The sequence below is a fragment of the Saccostrea cucullata genome, unplaced genomic scaffold (genome assembly GCF_032062105.1).
Source record: "Saccostrea cucullata isolate Sc308-1 unplaced genomic scaffold, CSIRO_AGI_Scuc_v1 ctg305, whole genome shotgun sequence".
Classification (NCBI taxonomy): Eukaryota; Metazoa; Mollusca; class Bivalvia; order Ostreida; family Ostreidae; genus Saccostrea; species Saccostrea cuccullata.
Genome location: NW_026938238.1, coordinates 166,872 through 187,452, shown reverse-complemented (window position 1 = coordinate 187,452; position 20,581 = coordinate 166,872). Strand labels below are relative to the sequence as shown.

The 20,581-nt window shown below is 36.3% G+C and overlaps 1 protein-coding gene across 1 annotated transcript; it reads left to right on the top strand.

The window, feature by feature from the left end:
- The first annotated feature begins 128 nt into the window (after positions 1–128).
- LOC134249688 (uncharacterized) lies at positions 129–13,292 on the top strand. The gene is made up of 3 exons (XM_062732016.1): positions 129–329; positions 5,126–10,034; positions 12,372–13,292. Exons 2-3 carry the CDS (start codon positions 5,189–5,191, stop codon positions 13,067–13,069), a joined length of 5,544 nt encoding a protein of 1,847 aa, XP_062588000.1. The 5' UTR covers positions 129–329; positions 5,126–5,188; the 3' UTR covers positions 13,070–13,292.
- The last annotated feature ends 7,289 nt before the right edge of the window (positions 13,293–20,581 follow it).

Sequence of the window (20,581 nt, the reverse complement as noted above, 5' to 3'; positions counted from 1 at the left end):
AAAAAAATATGAATCACGTTTCCTTCTTCTTTTCAAAAATAAAATTCTAATTTAATATTTTTAGAGGGATATTTCTATATCGTACTTTATTGCCACGTCTCTTAGAACTGCCTACGTGCTCCTATGTGCTTGCCATTTGCCAGTTAGTCTACTCATTGAAATGTTGGAGTCATGAAAGCGCTTAACAGAGGCGCGTTTTACTAAGAAGGGAAGCTGGTCATTTCAACAATGTTAAAGAGACGCTTACTCTGAATTTTGCATGCTTTGTAGCAAAAATAATCGAACATCCACCACTACGCAAAAATAGATCTGCAGCTAATACTCAAAATGTAAGAGAAGTATATTTCACATTTTTTTATCTTGTTTAATTTGTGCATGTGATATGACATTGATTTTTCATTGTTGAGTGACTGTTCTAAAAACCTGCAAAATGGTTTGTTTACCTCGGAATATTTCACGTCATCAATTATGTACACACTACAAAGGGAGCCCATTATTTCCACCAACATACTGTCAGAAGCGGCACTTATTGTGAAAACAAAATATAGACAAATTTTGTTCTGAAAATCAATAATCGATAGTAAAATACCCGAATTTTCTCTCAAGGAAGACTTTATTGGGGATGTCTAAACAATGACACCTCAGATCGTCACGTGTAACAGGTCGGCACAGGATTGTTCCCACTTCGGTCCTTATATAAAAGAAACCTCAACCCAAGCATTTTCTTTCCCATTTCTCTAACCTGAAAAATCAGACCAGTAATTTAATCGGGTTTATACAAGTTACTATTCAGAATAGCTTGATTTAGCTGCTTTATCACACCTTTTTGTTAAAGTTATAAATGTTACTTTTTCATAATGTACAAAATATGCAGTCTTCACGAAAACTCACTAGCCCGACGCCCGAGGCTAGTAAAAATTGGTCTGGGCTAGTAAAAATTGTTTCAGAAGTAGCCCGACTGGCTATTGAAAAGTAAGCAGGTACTTTATGAGTTTTTGCTTTTAAATCTTAACCAATAAATAAAATGAAAGCACTGTAGTCCTATTCTTCAGAAAACTCCCTCATCTAATTCACGTAGCACTACTTAATAGTTTATTTTTCCATAAAAACGATCGTCATTTTTCTCTAATCCGAATTTCATCTGTTCGATCGTTTATGGGTAAATACATGCAGAAATCCCATTTAATTAATTTCGATTACTCATTTAATTGAATAGTAAAGGATTACATGAGTTAACTATGTTAATTGTTATCCAAATTATATTAACAATGTATCTGAAAATTTTATATGAAAAAAGTCACTTCTTTGGGAGAGAAGTCTAATGACCAGAAAAGGGGCTAATGTACAATACATGTACATATCAAAAAGCTAAAATAAACTTGTTTGTTCAAATTAATTTAATCTTTATTAATGATAACTGATTTATTTATGATTCAAATGAGGGGAAAAAACAAAATAATTATTAGCAGAAGAAATACAAAAGGAAAGGAATTCAGTATGAAATTTAAGTGATACAACAGTAAATTCTGCAATTTCATTTCTTTTTTTTCGTTGGCTATTAAAAATTTCTTTGGGCTAGTAATACTGTCAAATCCACTAGCCCTACTGGCTAGTGTCTCAGAAAAGTTTTCGTGAAGACTGATATGTACATCGGTGCAATGATGGTATTCAACTTTGAATAAGTGCGTGCATAATGCATGTCAGCGATTTTTTTCCACCTATTGGGAAAGAGTCCGGTACCGGTTCAATTGGGAAAAATAGCATCGAAGAAAAACAAAGGAGAATTTTCTGTTATGTATGCAAATGCAACGTATTTTGCATTTATTTCAACTTAATTACCTATTACTGCTTGTTTCAAAGAATAAACAACAAATACTTATTGTTTTTATATCAACGTCCCTTGTTTTCACATTATCATGCTTTCAATTTGTCAAAATGTATGACACTACGCTGTCTAAACCACTGCTCCCGCCAAAATACGACTTTCTCTACTTTCGATTTAAGCCTCTGTAATGAACACCTTGTTGATTACCTGTTATCAGCGGCAATAAACAGATATCCTACCGATATCAGCGGAAATAAACAATTATTCAAAGCTTGTACAAAAAATGTTTCATTTGAAAAAAAAATAAAAGCGATGTCACAATTAGTCGTAATCTTTTGCTTCACAGTTGAATTGGGAATTTTTAGTCACAGAATTGGGAAAAATTATCGTTTTTTGGCATAGGAAACGGTGCCGTTTATCGGTACCAGTTATATAAGGGAAAAAAAATGCTGCATGTGTAACAGAAGAGGAGAAAAATGTAGCGGACCAGACCAGGATTTGAACCCGGGCCCCCTGAATCTTTAGTCAGGTGCTCTACTGACTAAGCCATCTGGGCACTGGCAATTGAACTAGGCTGACAGCCATATTCTTCACCCCTAAAGGCAGTCAGAAACTCCCTAAAATTACAACTTACAAATAATTGCGAGTATCAAAAAAAAAAAAACCTCGAAATTTCAAAATACAACTCACAATTTTAAAATGAAAGCTTTTTGAAAATAATCCTCCATCTATCCATCTTTTAAAAAACTTCTTAATTGTTGACATGATCTTCAAAGATTTCACATGCTTGTTCATTTCAAAATGGGAGAGTCCCGTGGGAATCGGGGTTAGAATAGGTCCTCAGTACCCCCTTGCTTGTCGTAAAAGGCGACTAAATGGGGCGGTCCTTACTTGGAAATGAATCCTGCACCATAAACTTTAACCTGTTTACTCGTCCACCGTATAAACCTGGCAGGCCCCATGTCACAGCAGGTGTGGCATGATAAAGATCCCTCCATGCTCAAAGGCTGTAAGTGCCGAGCATAGGCCTAAATTTGCAGCCCTTCACTGGCAATGGTGACGTCTCCATATCAGTGAAATATTCTGGAGAGGGACGTTAAACAGTATCCAATCAATCAATCAATCAAAATGGGAGATATAAGCAGTAACTAAGAGAGAAAGACTGAAACAGATATTTTTTTCCTGGGTGAAATTTACTATGAAAAAGTCAGCTCACAAATTTTTGCGCATTACAAAATTTTTAACTCGCAAATTGGATATTTTAACTCACATTTCGCAAGTTGAAAATAGTAAATTTCGAAGCCTGCTTAAAGGTCTTGGGCCCCCCAAAGATCCCAACCCAGGTTCATCCCTTGCAGGCCTCTCACCTGTCAGTTCCAGGGCATGGCACGACACCAAAATCCAAATTTAACGGTAGAGGACCAGACAGGGATTTGAACCCAGGCCCCCTGAATCTCCAGTCAGGTGCTCTACTGACCGAGTTAACTGTCCACCAGCGATCGAACCCGGCTGACTGCCACACATGTAAAAATTGATCTCCTTGAGATATTTTGTACTTAAACTTTCAGGGCTCTAAGCATTCTCCATGAATTGATTTGTCATATTAAGGGTAAAAGTTGTGTACAATTTTATATATCTAGTCTTTTAATATTATTTAAACATCAAGGAAAATTTATGATTTTTTTATGTTTGAGAGATTTTTTTTGGTCTGTTGTGTCAAAAAATAAAACCATGTCATAAATAAATTAATGACTTGAAGCCATTTTTCTGCTGTCATGTGGATAAAAAATAATTTTTGTAGTTGTAAATTTTTAGTTTAGCACTTCCAATGTTCTTTGTACTAATTAAAGTGGAGAAACCTTTTTATTTGTATCAAATTCACCTCATTATCACACTCAGTATGAAGTTCCTGTATTTACATTGTTTACCCTTTACTGTAAACCAACTACTGTATAGGGGATTAATTTCACGGGTTGTAATTTTCACGGTTTTCTCTCATCTGACACGATCGCGGTTTCTTGAATTCGCGGAATTTGGTATGTACATGTAATAAAAGTTACTTCCCTTGTCTCCATTTAATCCATACCATAGCTACATGTAAACGACATTAATCAGTGTTATGCCTTTATTTCACGAACAACAGGGTAAGTTATTACAAAATTGTTAGATTTTATAAATAATTAATTAACACAAGTGCAGTTATTAATAGTCCCTAAAAGTTAAATGACTTTCCTATACTTTGATATTATGATGAGTGCATGTGCACCCGAGATCTTCAATACAACGCAGCGAAAAAAAACTTTTTATGTAGTTCTACGTTCTACGAAATAATATCCTTCCACACTTCCTTCGTCAGTAAGTTCGATATTTATTTGAATGATTTTTAAAAACCAAAATGTAGATAAAACTACATGAACTAATAAGCATGAGAATGCGGGTAACAAATACATGTGGTAACATTAGTTACGCACGGGTAATCAAAACCCATGGCCCACGTGTTTAGATTGATGAAACATGTAGCGTTGGCTATTTAAACAGCTTTTGAACAAGCACAAATTATCATCTGCCGATTTGAATTAAAGTAAAGCGTGATAATTAAAATTAATTGAATGACAGTACTACTCGCAATTACTGAAATGACCATGGACTGCACGAACACCTATATAAATCTATCGTAGTCTATTCTCAATTTTCCAAATAAAACATGGAGATTATTGAAAATTTATTCACTGTTTCTTGAATTCACGGATTTGTTAACACCGTGAATATAGCGAATATTAACACCGCGAGTTATTTTCCCCCTATACAGTATTAATCATGTGTGAGAAATATCCACGAGTTTCACAATCTCCTTTATCTAGTGAATATTAATTGACGTGAACCAATCATTTTTTTGCAAAGCATTTGTAGAGAAACATTTCCTTGGTCTTGAAAATTTATTGGTGTGGATTGATTTCAAACAGTTGTTTTGTAACTAAAAGAGGTGACAAATAATTTTTGGTGTACAATATCTCAAAGTAAAGGAAGAGATCAAATGTAATAGGCTTTGCATTTAGATTTACAAGGCTTTATTTACCATACAATTACACTGAATTAATATAAAATTTAGATTTCATAACTGTGTTTGATTGTATTAAGAAGCAGAACTACACAAAAGCAAGTTTTTTCTCCAAGTTGATTCTATTACAATTGTAGTAAAGGGAAGTAACTCAAGGTCGATAAAATTCCCGCATAAGGAATGACTAATCCTGACTCATTTTCGTTGTTTTTAAAACTTGAATAAAACTTGTGTCATTACAGGTGAAGGCAAACCATTCAGTGAACTACTTGACTACATCAGTAGAGGGGAGATCACTGGCCAAGATGGATGCCCAGGAAAAAGAGACTTCAAGGGCTAAAGAGAGTGAAAATGGTGAACCCAGTGTAACACAGGCCATTCCTGATAAACAGACAAAACTCCGCAGTATTCCTGCTGTCGTTGTAAGGAATGAAAACAATGACATCATAGAGCAAATGGATGAGCCCAGTGTGGATTTCTCACAGACAGTAAGAAGGAACCTGAAATCAAAACTCATCCAGAGAGCCAACAGCCCTGTGAAGGAGCAGACAGACAAAATTCAGGAGACTCTGTCAGAGAATTCTGAGTCGGGAAGTGAGGAGGGATTGTCTGACTCCAGTGACACTGAGAGAGAAACAGCAGCTACAGGGCTGGGGAGGGTTGGAGAGGAGGGTGTCTCCACAACAGTTAGTACCCAAGTGAATGAAGGGGAACCTGCTGCAGGTACAGATCAAATGGCAGATGAAGAAGCAGACAAAAGACATGGTGTTGAAGATCAAGTACCAGCTATAGAAAAAGAAAGGGAATCTAATGTAGAGGATGCAAAAGAACCTGTTTTAATGGAAGCGTCAATGGAAAATCAAACAGAAAAGAATGATATCAATAGGGAGGAAGAGGAAAAGCAGAGGGAGGATACTGAAGTGGGGGCAAGGACTGAAGATGGTGAAGAGAGGACAAAAGAAATTGGAAAACAAACAGAAAGTTCATTGGAAGAAAATAAAGCAGAAAAAGTGGAAACAGTTGAGAAAGAGAATGCAGAAAAAGATGTTTCCACTCCAAAAGATAACTTAGTAAATGATAGTGCAATTGAAAAAGAAAATACAGAAAATGTTGATGGGAAAAATGTTATAGAACAAGATGAAACAAATCTAAAGATAAATACAGTTGAAAAAGATACGGTTGAGAAGGAGAATTTGGTGGAAAAGAATGATGAAATTGAAAACAAAGGTGGAGAAAATAATAAAGATTATGACCAACCAACCATAACAGATACTGAGACAAAAGATAACAGTGAGGAAGCTGCAAAAAGTACAGAACGCTTAAATAAAGGAGAAAGTGAAGTTGACAAATCCTTAAACACAGGTGATTTTTCTCAGTTCAATCTGACCCAGCCCTCTACAACTACAACAGTATCACCCACTAGTGCCTCTACAGCTCCACCTCCCCCACTGATGATCCCAGCGCTTGGGGTGGCGGTTAATCCAGCCAGTATTCCTTTGATGGGCCAGTTCCCAAGAAATACTGCAGATCTCAATACAGTGGCAATGCAGCAGTTCCAGCAATTCAATGTCCGCCCATCTGTGGCCAGCTCAAGTGCTCCACTGACTCATGTTGTGTACACTCCAGGAATAGGCCCAGTTTACCCTGCTGGTATGAATATTCAGACATCGGCAAACAGATTTCCTGTGGCAAACCAAACTGTGAATGTCATCCATACTGGTCACTTACCACAAGGCAATCACAGATTTATCACAGGAGTTCCTCTTGGCATTGTGCCTTTAGTACAAAGTACCAACATTAGACCAGTGCTCCATCCACAAGTACCAGGTGTTATACAACCAGGGACACAGGAAACCCATATAACAAGTGTTCCAGCACTTATTCAGGCATCAGTATCTCAACCATCTATGCAGGCATCATCTCAGCCTGCAACTAATGTAACTGGTCAGCAAGCTGTTACCAACCACCCTCCACAATTTCCAGCTTCACAGATATCAGCATTTTCACCTTCAACCCAGATGCAAACTAATACCGGTGCTATGCAACCACAGACAAACATCCCAGTAGGACAACACTTTGTATCCACCACAACTGTAGCACCAAATATTTTATTAGCTAAACAAGCTCAAGTTAAACAGGTTGGCTCCCCAACAAATCCAGTACAACAGAGATCTCAGGTAACTGTCTCAAGCCCCCAACCTAGACCAGAAGGGACAAAGCCAGACACTGGTCCAGTGCAGCAGAAAGCAGATGCATCCACCTATGTTGATGATGATTCCATTGACATTTCTCTTGTGAATAAGGTGAAAATGTTTTATTTTCAATGTGATAAGTGTACTTTTGTTACAAAATCTGCTCAAAATTTCCGTAGGCATTACATGCTTCATTTGAACTATAAACCCTATGTGTGCTCTAACTGCGGATTCCCTTCCTGCAACAAATATGGCTTCTCAAGCCACTTGAGGAATCACCAGGAATGTGCTGGACAGCACTTTGTGTACAAGAAAGATAGTGAAGCTGAAAGACAGTTGGAAAGAAATGTAATTGCATGTAAACATCACAAATGGGTGTCTGACGAAGAAAGTGATAAATCCTCGAAGGAACTTTTTGGTGATCAAAGGAGATTTCGTTTTACTACAAAAAGATCTGATCCAGTCAGTCCTGTTGCAGCTACAGTAATTTCTGGTGAGAGCACTGACGATTCTACACCTGATGTGCAGGTGGGAGTGGTGAAGAAAACATATTCAGGAAAGAAGAAAATCAGAGACATCCTTGGAGAGATGGAGAATAAAACTAAAAGTTTACCCCAATCCACTAATATAGAGGATACGTCAAGTCCTTCCACCAAGGAGAACTCTGAGGAAACAAAGAATAATTTTGAAGATTCTGAGTCGAAAAGTGATCATATATCAAAGAAGAATGTTGATGCAAGCCTTTCAAAAAGAGAAGGAATTTCCTCTGCTCAACACAATGAGGAAATGTCCATTGATGCATCTAAAAATTTTCAGGAGAAAGAAGATGATTCTGATGCAATGAGTGACATTATAGAACCTTTGCCTGCAACCAAGATCAACTCCCAAACCAGTGTAGGTGGACGTAACCACTCAAAATATTCAAGAAAGTCAGAAAGCACGCAGCAGAAAAAACAATACAAAAATATGAAATCTTCCTTCCTGCACAAAAACCTAAAAAAAGCCAAAAGTTTCAGTTTTCATAAAAGAAAAAAGAAATTTGCACGCAGGAAAAAACAGACAGATAGAGTCCAGAATTATGAAATTGTTGATGAAAGCAACATACTGGATCTTCCACGAGTACGCAAGTTTAAAACCACATTTGATCCTAGTCCAGACCTCTATAGACGGAGGAAGAAAGGACTTCTAATGGAAGAAGAATTTTTGAAGCCATCAAAACCAAGCATTCCAACCAAATCAGACACAAAAGCCTCAGCTCTGTACTACAGATGTCCCTACTGTGGTCAGTCTGCAGACAGTGCTATGGGAATCAAAAGGCATGCCTTCTGGGTCCACAACATGTGTGAATACACCTGTAATCTGTGTCTTTTCATGTCCATGTCAAAACAGGAATGTCTGAAACATTGCTATGCAGATCACCCTGGTACCTCTCCCGGTATCAAAAGATCATTCTGCAAAACTATGGAAGTGGAGGAGGTTGTTGATGATGGAGACACCCAAAACAAGGAGGAGGAGGAGAGCAGCCAATCAGAAGATCAGACGGAGGGCAGTGAAAAAGAGGCTGATGAGAAAGAGGCTGAGGAGAGGGTTCAGCCCTCAGTCAAAGGAGCCCAGGATTTCAGGTGTGTCAAATGTGATATGAAGTTCACTCGGAAAGGAATTCAAATGCATCTCTTACGCATACACAAGGTATTCATGCATAAGTGTCCGTACTGTACATTTATTAACAAAAATAAAGAGGATATAATGGAGCATTGCAACACGGAGCACAATGTAAAAATCATCAAGCCAGTACGTGTTACATACAACCTTAATCTTGGACATGAACTGGTGGAATTTCTCTCGAAGGATAAAAAAGAAGTGAAAAAGCATAACTTTTCGAAAGCTCTTACATTTCAAAAAAGATTGCAAAAGAAAGTGAAGAGGCCACTGAGCTCAAAAGCAACATGTCCTTTGTGTGGATATAGTTCTAACATTATTGGTGTCCAGCGGCATTTGGCAATGAAACATAAACTAAAGAAATTACAATGTGGGCGTTGTGGCCATGTGACATACAATAAACCAGAGGCAGTGAAACACTCCAAAAAGGCTCACAAAGAGGACACGCCATATCTGTTGCGTGCCTTTGCAGATATTGAAACTGTGAAAGCAATGTCCAGAGGTGAGCTGAAGAAATGTGGTGCCACAAATATATTAGAACTAAAAGAACAGGAGGATTCTGATGAAGAGGAAGAGATTACAAGTAACAAAACAGAGAGTTCACCTAAAGTCCCTAGTGCTTATGTTCCTTCACAGACAAATACAAAAGATGAGTGGGTGTCGTGTCCAATCTGCTTTGCTGAGAAGCGGACTTTGAGAGGGATAGAGCTACATATGATGCATTTACACAAGATCTGTAACTGGTCCTGTGGCCGTTGTGGGTTTGCTTCCACAGATAAATATGTGACATTGCAGCATTCCATTGATTTACACCAAGATGAAGACCCTATGATTTCCAGGGCATTGATAAATCTCAATAGATATCTAGCAGAGAGAAACATGGAACTAGACTACAGAACGACAAAGGCAAATTATATGAATGAAAAGATGGAGAGCCTCAGCAGAGCAGATCCATACAAACCAGACTTTGATGATGACGACGATGAATCTGTAGAGGAAAGTTCTTACAGCAAAAAGATGACGGTCAAAGATCCAGATGAAACATCTCTTGATTCCAGTGCGGTGGAGTCTTTCAGTCCAAAGAAAGCCTGGAAGAGAAGGTCATGCAGTCCCAAAGGTTCAGACTACAGCAGTGCAGCCTCAGAAAAGGGCCCTCTGAAGAAGAACTTGAAGGACGTAGCAGCTTTGTCCAGAACTTCAGGGGGTGACTCGGTCGAGTCAGATTCCACAGAGGACAGCTTCGTCACCAAAAAGAGACGTAAGAAGTGCCATTTGGTGGCTAGGTCCTCCCCCAGTCTAGGTGAGTTAATCTATATATTTTGTAACAGACATCAAGACTTATTGACTTTATGTATCATTTATTGATCTAGCATGTTTTTTTGTTTCTTCTTGTTTGAGTAAGTTTGCCACAAAACTTGTAAGTCCTTTGAATAAGTAGAAACAACTACAAATGTAGTATGCATGATATGAGACAAGAAGTATCTTTGTCTTATTAGTTAAGTCTTACACCATGGACTAACCATGATGGTAAGAGCAAAACTAGGGAGGAGGACAAAGACATAAAGCCATTATCAGGTCATTAGACCAACCTCAAAGTAAAAATGAAATGACATGTTAGTTGAAGCATTTCTCTGTTGTTTTGGTTTAGTTATGACTTGACTGTTGAGGATATATATTGGGGCTACAATATTAGCCAGTCTGAGAGGGATAATATTTTTTTCAAAAGTAAAGGGGAGAGAAAAATCTTTTTTAAAAATAGTTTTTGAAATAGCACAATTTAACAATGCAGCCTATAGAGTGATAGAACTATCGTTTAAATAAGGTTTGTCCCGTATTTGTCTTGGAATAATGTTTTTCACCATGGTCACATTTTCTACTCCTAAAGTGGCACTGTGATGCAAAAAGTACAAAACTTTGTGATGGAGAAAGAGATGTAATTTTCTCCTCTTCAGGCTAACAAGAAAACTTGCTCAACTTCTTATATCTCATTGAAAATGTGCATAGAAATACTGAAAAAGTTATGATCTCAAGTCTTAAAAATTGAATGTTGGTTGACCAACAATTTTGATACTCTTCTGAAAACATATATCCATCACTATAGCATGCTCTGATTCAACTTTGACTCATAGTTTAGACTTGACTTATAGTGTTCATAAAACTTACACAGATATATTGGGATGGGATTGAGGGGAGGACAATTTAAGAATGGCTGGAGGGGCCATAGCAACTTCATATGGTAAAAAATTTAATGGCTTACACTCAAAAGCTTCTTGAGATATTACCTAGAAATGAAAGTTTTACTCATTGAATGTATTACCTTGACCTTTGACCTCAAAATAAATAGGTGTCTTCCTGAGACCATAGGGAATTGTATTATAAAATTTCAATGCAAAAGCTCAAAAGCTTCAATCTTGAGATATCACACAGAAACAAAAGTGTTAAAATAGACAGAATTTATTAATTTTATGACCTTGACCTATGACCTTTTGACCTCAAAATATATAGGGCTCTTCCATAGGCCATAGGGAATTGTTATGTAAAATTTCTTTGCAAAAGCTCGAAATCTTCTTGAGAAATCACACAGAAACGAAAGTGTTACAACAGACAGAAATACAGCTACAAAGATGGATGAACAGACAGACCAAAATTAATACCCTCCACTGCCAGTGAAAGCAGGGGACATAAATACCATGAAAGAAACACCTGATTATGTAACTTTTACATTATCACAATTAAAATATTTTAAGTTAAGGGAAGTGGAAGTTTTGTTTTTTTTAAAATCAAAGGTCATCCATGCCCATTTGATGGAAATGAACAGCTGATGAAAGAACACATTACAAAAAAAAAGGTTTAAATAACACCTTTCCATGTTAAATAATATTAGCAATGTTGAGTTAAAACACAGTTAACTCTTAGTTTTCTTTTTATCATCTTGAACCTGTAGGAATAAAATATGTATCCTGTCAGGAAAATTAATGATATAAAATCCTGATGAGTAACTAAATTACCTGTTTTCTTTGACAGTCTAGTCTGTGTGAACATTTAACTGTGACTATAATTTCTGAGTCTAACAGTGTATCTCCCAGGGGTTGTTTGAGTTTTAATCAGTTGTATTAATGAAACTTGAACAAAAGTTTATAACTGATCTGAACTATTGTAACACCTGATAGGCAGACTTCAGGTGACATTGTGACATGTGGACAGGTAAATGAAAGTGTCTGGAATAGGACAGAGAAGGTTAACGTGATAGGTATAACAGGGTTGTCAGGAGGCTAGTGCATTTTAAAATTATAGCATTTGCATTTAGATTTTACTCAAGAAAGTGAACTTAAAAAAAAATAATGAAGAAATTGCCAAGCTTTGCAACGATGTAGAAAAAAAATTCTCACTAAGTAATCATTCTTTTTTCTGACATTATTTTTAATAAGATATACCAGTATTGAATCATATTTTATTCCATGACCTATATAAACATCCTGCTGAGTAGTGATTATATATCTGCAGCCCATGGGAATCCTCCAAACAAGGATGTTATTATGATGAAGTGTTAATTCTGCCTATTTCCTTAGTCTATATTTACATCAGTTGTTTATATGTTTATATGTCCTGGTCTTCACACAGTATTGTTTTGTTTTAGGATTTACTCCCTCTTCGTATGTTGTACGGCCCAAGGATATGAACCAACTAAGTCAAGGTTTTAGCTGTGTTTACTGTGTATATGCAGCCCCCCTCCGACATCAAGTGCGCCTGCACTGCTATGACAAGCATACAAACCACCCAGCTTGCCTGATGGAATTCCAAGTCAGCGAGGAGGAAAAATTCTTCCGCAGTGATGGCGCTGACGAAGTTCAGCTGGACGTTTCTGAAGACAACAATGGTGATGTAAAGACTGAGGTAGAACCTGTGGCGGAGGGTAGTGGTGCGAAAAACACGGATAAATCTGTCAGTGAGACTGAAAGGAATGGAGTCAGTGATATGGGTTCATCAACGACAGATGGAGGCGGGAATGGACAGGTGAAGCGAAGTGACAGTTTAACAAGTGGAGGAGAAACAGATACCGATGAACTTCACTCCTCAGATATCATAGACAATGGCAGCAACCGATTCCAGCGAGGAAGGAAGAGGAAAATCAAATTTGATAACCCACTAAAAACTCTGGTGCACAAACTGAATTCCACGCAGATTAATCTGGAGGACACGTTTCACGGCAGCCTTGACGACGTGGACTCGTTTCTAAACAAGTACGGAGTTCGAACTCTGAATATGGACATGTTAACGCAGCAGCAGTTTTCTGACTTTATTGAGCGATTTGGGAGCAATCTACAACCAGTCTAATGTGATTTTGTAACTTTGTTTCTGTTTTTGTTGTTTTTTTTAGTCATTTTGTTTCTTGAGGTCGATCATTACACAACACCATTGAATGAAGATATTATTTGTGCATGCTTTATTTATGTATTTTCCCACTGCTCATAGGAAACTAAGTTGTTTTTTTTTCTCTGCAACATATGCACACTAGCGGCACCATGTGTCATATAACTATTAACTGTATCCGATTCAAAAATACAAAAAAAAAAAAAGTACCTGGTACACAGTTAACAAAGGCATACATTTTTAAATCAATGAGTCAATGATATAAGTTCATACTTTGTCTATTAATACTAGGAATTTATTAGCAGATTTTACAGATTTGTATGCATACTAATTAAAGAGAGACAGTTAAAATCCTTATTTTTATTCACAAAGAGACGAACCCAGAATTTACACAACTTAGCTGACTAATAGATATATTTTTACAAGTATGAACTCCTTTTTATTTTTATCACAAAAGTCCTTAAAAGATATTTTTATGCTGTTTGATTGAATTGAAAATACAATTAAAACCCTTTAAATTTGAGTACATCCTTAAATCACAATTAAAAGTACTTGTGGCATGCAATACATACTTCTTGAGAAGATCTAGGCTTATACAAGGTGAAACACTTTTTATAGTCATCCATTGTTCTTCACTATGTGATGATAAAACATACATTTTGTGTTGGTGCAGTTTTTGGTTTTCTAAATAAGCCATGAATGTTCAGATTTAGTGCCATTTTTTAATTATTTAATTTTGGGGTTTTTGCCATATGATATCTTAGGTCCAAAATATGGAAAATGTGAAGAAATAGGTTTTGATAATGCAGTTAAGAAAGAAACAGTGAAGTTGCACCACAAAATGGTAAGAATTTTGTTCAAAGTTGTAGATCAACATTTTATAATGTACAGTTTCAGAAAAGAGTTTTCAACTAATTTGATATACAATGTTATTTTCTTTGCGTTTCAAGCAAAGCAAAAAAACAAACTTTTGGTATGGTCCTATTTTTTCTTTTTATTCATTTGAATGAGGGAATATTAATTTTGTTTGAGAATTTTGGTGCAGGATGTGTTGGGAGTTTTACACAGTATAAGCCTTTCCCATTTTACTTAGCTATTGTATGTTTATAAGATGGCTTTTTGCATGAACTGTCCTTATTTACTAGCTTTATTTTGGTTATTGTTGTGCTTTGTATTAATATTTCAGTGCTGCTTAACAGTTACCATAGGCAATATTTTTATTTATAAAGAATGTTTACCCTCTTTTCATTTTGTTAAGTTTAAGAATGTTTTTGCCCTCCTCACCATGAATATGGCCAAGGCATATATAGTGTATGTTTTATCTGCCTTCCCTCCTTCTGTCCTTCTGTCACACTTGGCATTCAGCTCAATTTCAATATTTTTTTTCCTTGACCTTTCTTATGACCTAAACTTTTCTTTAATTTGTGATTAACTAAGTTTCAAAGTTATTATTCAAGTAATTATTCAAGATATTTTAATCAAAATGTACGTGTTGATACATATTAAAAAGATGTATTCAACTGCTGCGGCATTTTTGACTAAAATTGACCTTTCCTTTTACTTTGACTTCAGATTTGTGTTTAGCTAACTTTCAAAGAAAGCATTCAAGATTTTTTTTATCTTTAAATGCTAATACATGTGGATGAAAGCTAACCAATTAAATAGCATCAGCATTTTTTTTACTTTATTTTGACTTAAAATTTGTTTTGCTAAATTTTCAATGAAACTATTCAAATCATATGCTTATACATAATGATGAAAGCTACTGGTATTCCATTGCATCTGTTGTTTTTTTGTTTTTTTTAACTTTTTCTTGGATCTTGACCTTACTTTTCTTCATTTTATATTCAGCTCAGTTTCAAAGAAACTCTTCAGATAATTTTTTAATATACCAGTAAGCTTATGCATGGATACATTATTTGGGGAGAATTAACCACCTTTTTTATCTTAACAATCCCATCAATAATATTCATGTCTAATATAGACATATTTCTAGATTTAAAAGAACTGGAGCTTGAAAAAATTCTCTGAAATTGTAGTAAGAATTCAGATAAGGTGTACAATTGTGAAAACATGGATTTTTTTGTTGTTGTTAAAGCTGAACAAGAAACATGATCCTGCAGTTTGTTGTTTTTATGTTGTCAGTAAGTTTATACAATGACATCTTTGGTAAAGAACAGAACATAGATCAACATATTCACATGCATTGGTAACAGTATTCAGATTTTAAGGTTAAAAAGGGTGGACCAAAAGCTTAATTGTAAACTTCAAGGAAAATTTAACCTCCATTTCATTTTCAAAAATGTATGTCTCATTTACTTCTTTTTAGCTCACCTGAACCAAAGGCTCAAGTGAGCTTTTCTGATCACAATTTGTCCGTTGTCTGTTGTTGTTGTCATCGTCATTGTCGTTGTTGTAAACTTTTCACATTTTCGACTTCTTCTCAAGAACTGCTGGGCCAATTTCAACCAAACTTGCCACAAAGCATCCTTGGGTGAAGGGGATTCAAGTTTGTTCAAATGAAGGGCCACGCCCTCATTCAAGGGGAGATAATTGGGGATTAATGAAAATTTGGTGGTATCTTTTAAAAATCTTCTTCTCAAGAACCACTGTGCCAGGAAAAATGAAACTTATGGGGAAACATCCTCAGGTAGTGTAGATTCAAATTTGTTCAAATCATGACCCTCGGGGGTAGGGCGGGGCCACAATGGCCGACCAAAGTTTTACATAGAAATATATAGGAAAATTTTTTAAAAATCTTCTTCTCAAGAATAACAAAGCCATATTTGATCATATTTATATGGAAGCATCATCAGGTAGTGTAGATTCAAGTTTGTTCAAATCATGACCCCCGAGGGTAGGGCGAGGCCACAATGGCCGACCAAAGTTTTACATAGAAATATATAGGAAAATTCTTTAAAAATCATCCTATCAAGAATAGCAAAGCATGATTGGTCATGGGACTACTTTTGGATAATAACTATTCAATAATAAACCAATTTCTACTTTTTCCCAGCCACAGTGATCAGGTGAGCAATGTGGCCCATGGGCCTCTTGTTTAAACCAGGGACAAATTGTCTATTTCCAAAATTCCTTTGATTTAGGGATTCCTAAATATCCATATGTATGTTATCATAATTTTTTTTTTTATAAATCTGGTGTAAATGTCTTAATATCTACAAAAAATAAAACTGTTAAAAATATTGATGCTTTGATTTGTGATTTTTTCATATTAAATATTAACCTGATGTAGAAAAAATGTGCTGTACCCACTGGGGGCCTCAAGGCAGCCCCAGGCCTGGGGACCATAAAACTTAGACAAGCTCACTTTTGATCTCAGTCTCACTTTTCCACTATTTATTCCTTTGGGAAAAGTGAGACTGAGATGAAAAGTGAGCTTGTCTAAGTTTTATGGCCCCCAGGCCTGATCCCGTGCCTACTTTTGGCGCCCCCTCTAACTTATTTCCTGGATCCGCGCCTAGTATACCATCTTTTAAGTCAAAAACAAAGGTTTTTCAAGAAGAATCTACTAGCTATTTTGATAAGATATATGACTTCTTATAATTATGTAATTTATGGAAAGAAAAACAAGAGGCTCACAGGCAATATAGGTTACTTGAGCATCATAAAATTACTTAAATTTCCAACAATTGAAAATGTTTCATGCTTTTAACCAGAGGACATGGCATTCACTATTTTGAAAGAAGCACCATTGTCCATCATAACTATACACTTAGCATGCTTAGTTTGTTTACTTAATACCCCTAAGCAGTGTAGGGGAGCAAAAAAAACTGCATTTCAAGAAATCGGTAATAATCAGCAAAAATTAGTAGTGCCCCTACTCCACAGGAACCCCTCACCCTGGGGTTTTTGGAAAAGGAACCCTAGCTCATCATAAATATTTGATTAATACCAAGGAGTGGATTTAAAAGTATTTATTCATTTTCAGTATATACGTAATTAGAGCCCCCTCCCCCTCTATGGTACCCCTGACCTGCATGGTCTCGAAATTCACAATTGTGGAAGAGGCCCCCTTGCTCATTATGACTATATAGGTAGTTCATCTGCTTAATTCCCGGAAGCAGAGGAGATGGTTTTCATAGAATTGATCCATTTTCACAGAATAATTTATATAGCCCACCCTAACCCTGGGGCCATGAAATTCACAATTTTGAAAGAGACATTCTTGCTCATTATAGCTATATGTATGTAGTTAGTTTGTTTAATACCAAGAAGCAGAGAAGATCATCAAACAATGCAATTTTGCTTTCAAATTTATACAGTCCTGCCTAAACACTACAGTGGCATGAAATTCACAATTTCGGAAGAGGCGCACCCTTGCTTATCATATCTAATAGACTATAAAAGTAATTCATCTGCTTTATACCCAGAATTATGGCATTTTCACTATATAATCAATATAGAACCCCACACTATCATCACAACCCCTGACCCTGGGGCCATGGAATTCACAATTTTTGGAAAAGACACCTTTGCTCATCATAACTATGTATATAGTAAGTTTGTTTAGTACACAGGAGCAGAGAAGATTTTCACAGAATTAGTGCATTTTGACTATATACTCTATATAGTCCCACCCTTGCCCTAGTTCCCCTGTCCCAGGGACCATAAATTTCACAAGTTTGGAAGAGACACCTTTCCTCATCATAACTATGTTTGTATTAGTTTTAGCTCACCTGAGCTGAAAGCCGTGAACACAATCAAGATCCCTCGCTCTATGGCACGCCAAATTCACAAAAATGAGCAAAACTAGGTTTATCGCACGTAAACTATAGTTTACGGACTGTAAACTATAGTTAACAACGTTAATCTATATTTTACATCTGTAAACCATAGTTAACGCGATAATCTATGTTTCACAACTGTAAACTACCCGGTATACTTAATACCGAAAGCAATCATTTGCGATTGCAAAACATAGATTATCTGATAAATACAGTTTCACGATTGTAAACTATGGTTTAAAACTCTTAACTATAGTTAACGATCGTAAATAATAGTTTACAGACGTTAATCTATGTTCAACAACAAAATCTATTGTTAACGTTTTATTACAGACAGATAAACTTAGATTAGCATTCGTAAACTATAGTTAACAACCGTTAAATATAGTTTTACAGATGAAAACTATACTTAACGAATCGTTAACTATAGTTTACATTCGATAAACCTAGTTTATCATTTGTGAAACTATGTTTAGCTCATTTTTGTGAATTTGGCGTGCCATATCGCTCGGCCCTAAGCATGTTAAGCATCGAACAAAGTTCTCAATTTATTTGAAACCCTTCACCTTTATGGTGGCGTCCCTATATGAGTGAAACATTCTCGGAAGGAACGTTAAACAACGCATACATTCGGCATAGGGAAATATATGGTCCATTTCGAAAATATTCGATAATGAACAAAATGTACCGTATTTGTTGCCATTTTCAACTGATCTTCCGTAGTTCTCCAAGGATGCCTGAGTATCATGTAACAGCTTTCAAACAATTGAATTTGGTTCGTGTTTTAAACCAGAGGCCATGAAATTCACAATTTTGAAAGAGGCACCATTGCTTATCATGATTTTAAACTTGGCATGCTTACGTTATTTACTTTTAATACCCAGAGGTAGATCAGAGTAACAAAGAGAAAATGCACTTCCACTTATAACCAGTTGTGCACCCCACCCCAAAGGAACCACTGACCCTTGAGCCACATATTTCAAAGTTTTGGAAATTTTAAATCATAAATTTAAAATGGTTGATTAATACCAAAGAGCAGATTTCAAAGCATTAATTTATTTTCAGACTATGTAACCCTCCCCCCAGCTCCGATACCTCTGACCCAGGGGGCATGAAATTAACCATTTTGCTAGATGCACATATTTTCATCATAAATATATATTCGTACTTGGATCATTAACATAATACCCAGTAGCAAAGGAAAAGATTTTCAAAGAATTAATGTATTTTTACTATATAATCAAAAGAGCCCCCCCCCCCCCCTTACACCAAAACCTCTGAAACAGGGGCCATGAAATTCACAATTTTGAAAGAGGCACTCTTGCTCATCATAACTATGTACTTAGTAAGTTTATTTAATACCCAAGAGCAGAGGAGAAGATTTTCAAAGAATTAATGCATTTTCACTATATCATCAATAGAGCCCCGCCCTAACACCGGAACCCCTGATCCTTGGGCCATAAAATTCACAATTGTGGAAGAAACACTCTTACTAATCATAACTATGCACATAGTTAATTCATTTAATACCCAGGTGCAGAGGAGAAAATTTTCAAAGAATTAATGCATTTTCACTATATCATCAACAGAGCCCCGCCCTAACACCAGAATCCCAGAACCTGGGGCCATGAAATTCACAATTGTGGAAGAGGCACGCTTGCTCATCATAACTATGTACATAGTTAGTTTATTTAATACCCAGGAGCAGAGAAGAAGATTTTCAAAGAATTAATGTATTTTCACAATATAATCAATAGAACCCCGCCCTAGCACTAGAACCCCTGACCCTGGGGCCATGAATTTTATAATTTTGGAAGAGGCACTCTTGCTCATCCCAACTATGGAATTGAAGTTAGTTAAAAAAAGGCAGGGGGTTTATTTAATACCCCCAGTATAAGGGCAAATTTTGGGGGCCCAGCGAGCCCCCGCAATTTTCTAGCGATTTTGTAGGGTAAAAATGAGGTCTACCAAGTATACATATTTACATTTTCTAGACGAAACTGTGATTTACGTTAATTTGACAATTTTAGGGGGGGCGGGTGCGCCCCCCCCCTTAAATCCGCCACTGCATCCTAACTATGTACTTAGTTAGTTTATTTAATACCGTATAAGTTGAAATTTTAGCGAGACGCAATTTTAGCAATTTCTACCTTAAGTCTGGTATTTTATTTTTAGCGAGAAGTAATTTTAGCGATTTTAAAATGTTAACTAAAGAAGCTATTACAAATAACACGCAATTAATTTTTAGCGATATTCAATTTTAGCGATGTCAGTACCCTCGCTTATAATGCCAACATTAAATCCTCGCTAAAATTTCAACTTAATGCATTTTCACTATATCATCAATAGAACCTAACCCTAACACCAGAACCCCTGACCCTGGGGCCATAAAATTCACAATTTTAGAAGAGGCACTCTTGCTCATCATAACTAGGTACTTAGTAAGTTTATTTAATACCCAGGAGCAGAGAAGAACATGTTTGGAGAAATAATGCATTTTCACCATAGGAGCCCCACCCTAATACCAGAACCCCTGACCCTAGGGCCATAAAATTCACAATTTTGGAAGAGGCACTCTTGCTCATCATAACTATGTACTTGGTTAGTTTATTTAATACCCAGGAGCAGAGAAGAAGACTTTCAAAGAAATAATTTATTTTCACTATATAATCAATAGAACCCCGCCCTAGCACTAGAACCCCTGACCCTGGGGCCATGAATTTCATGAATT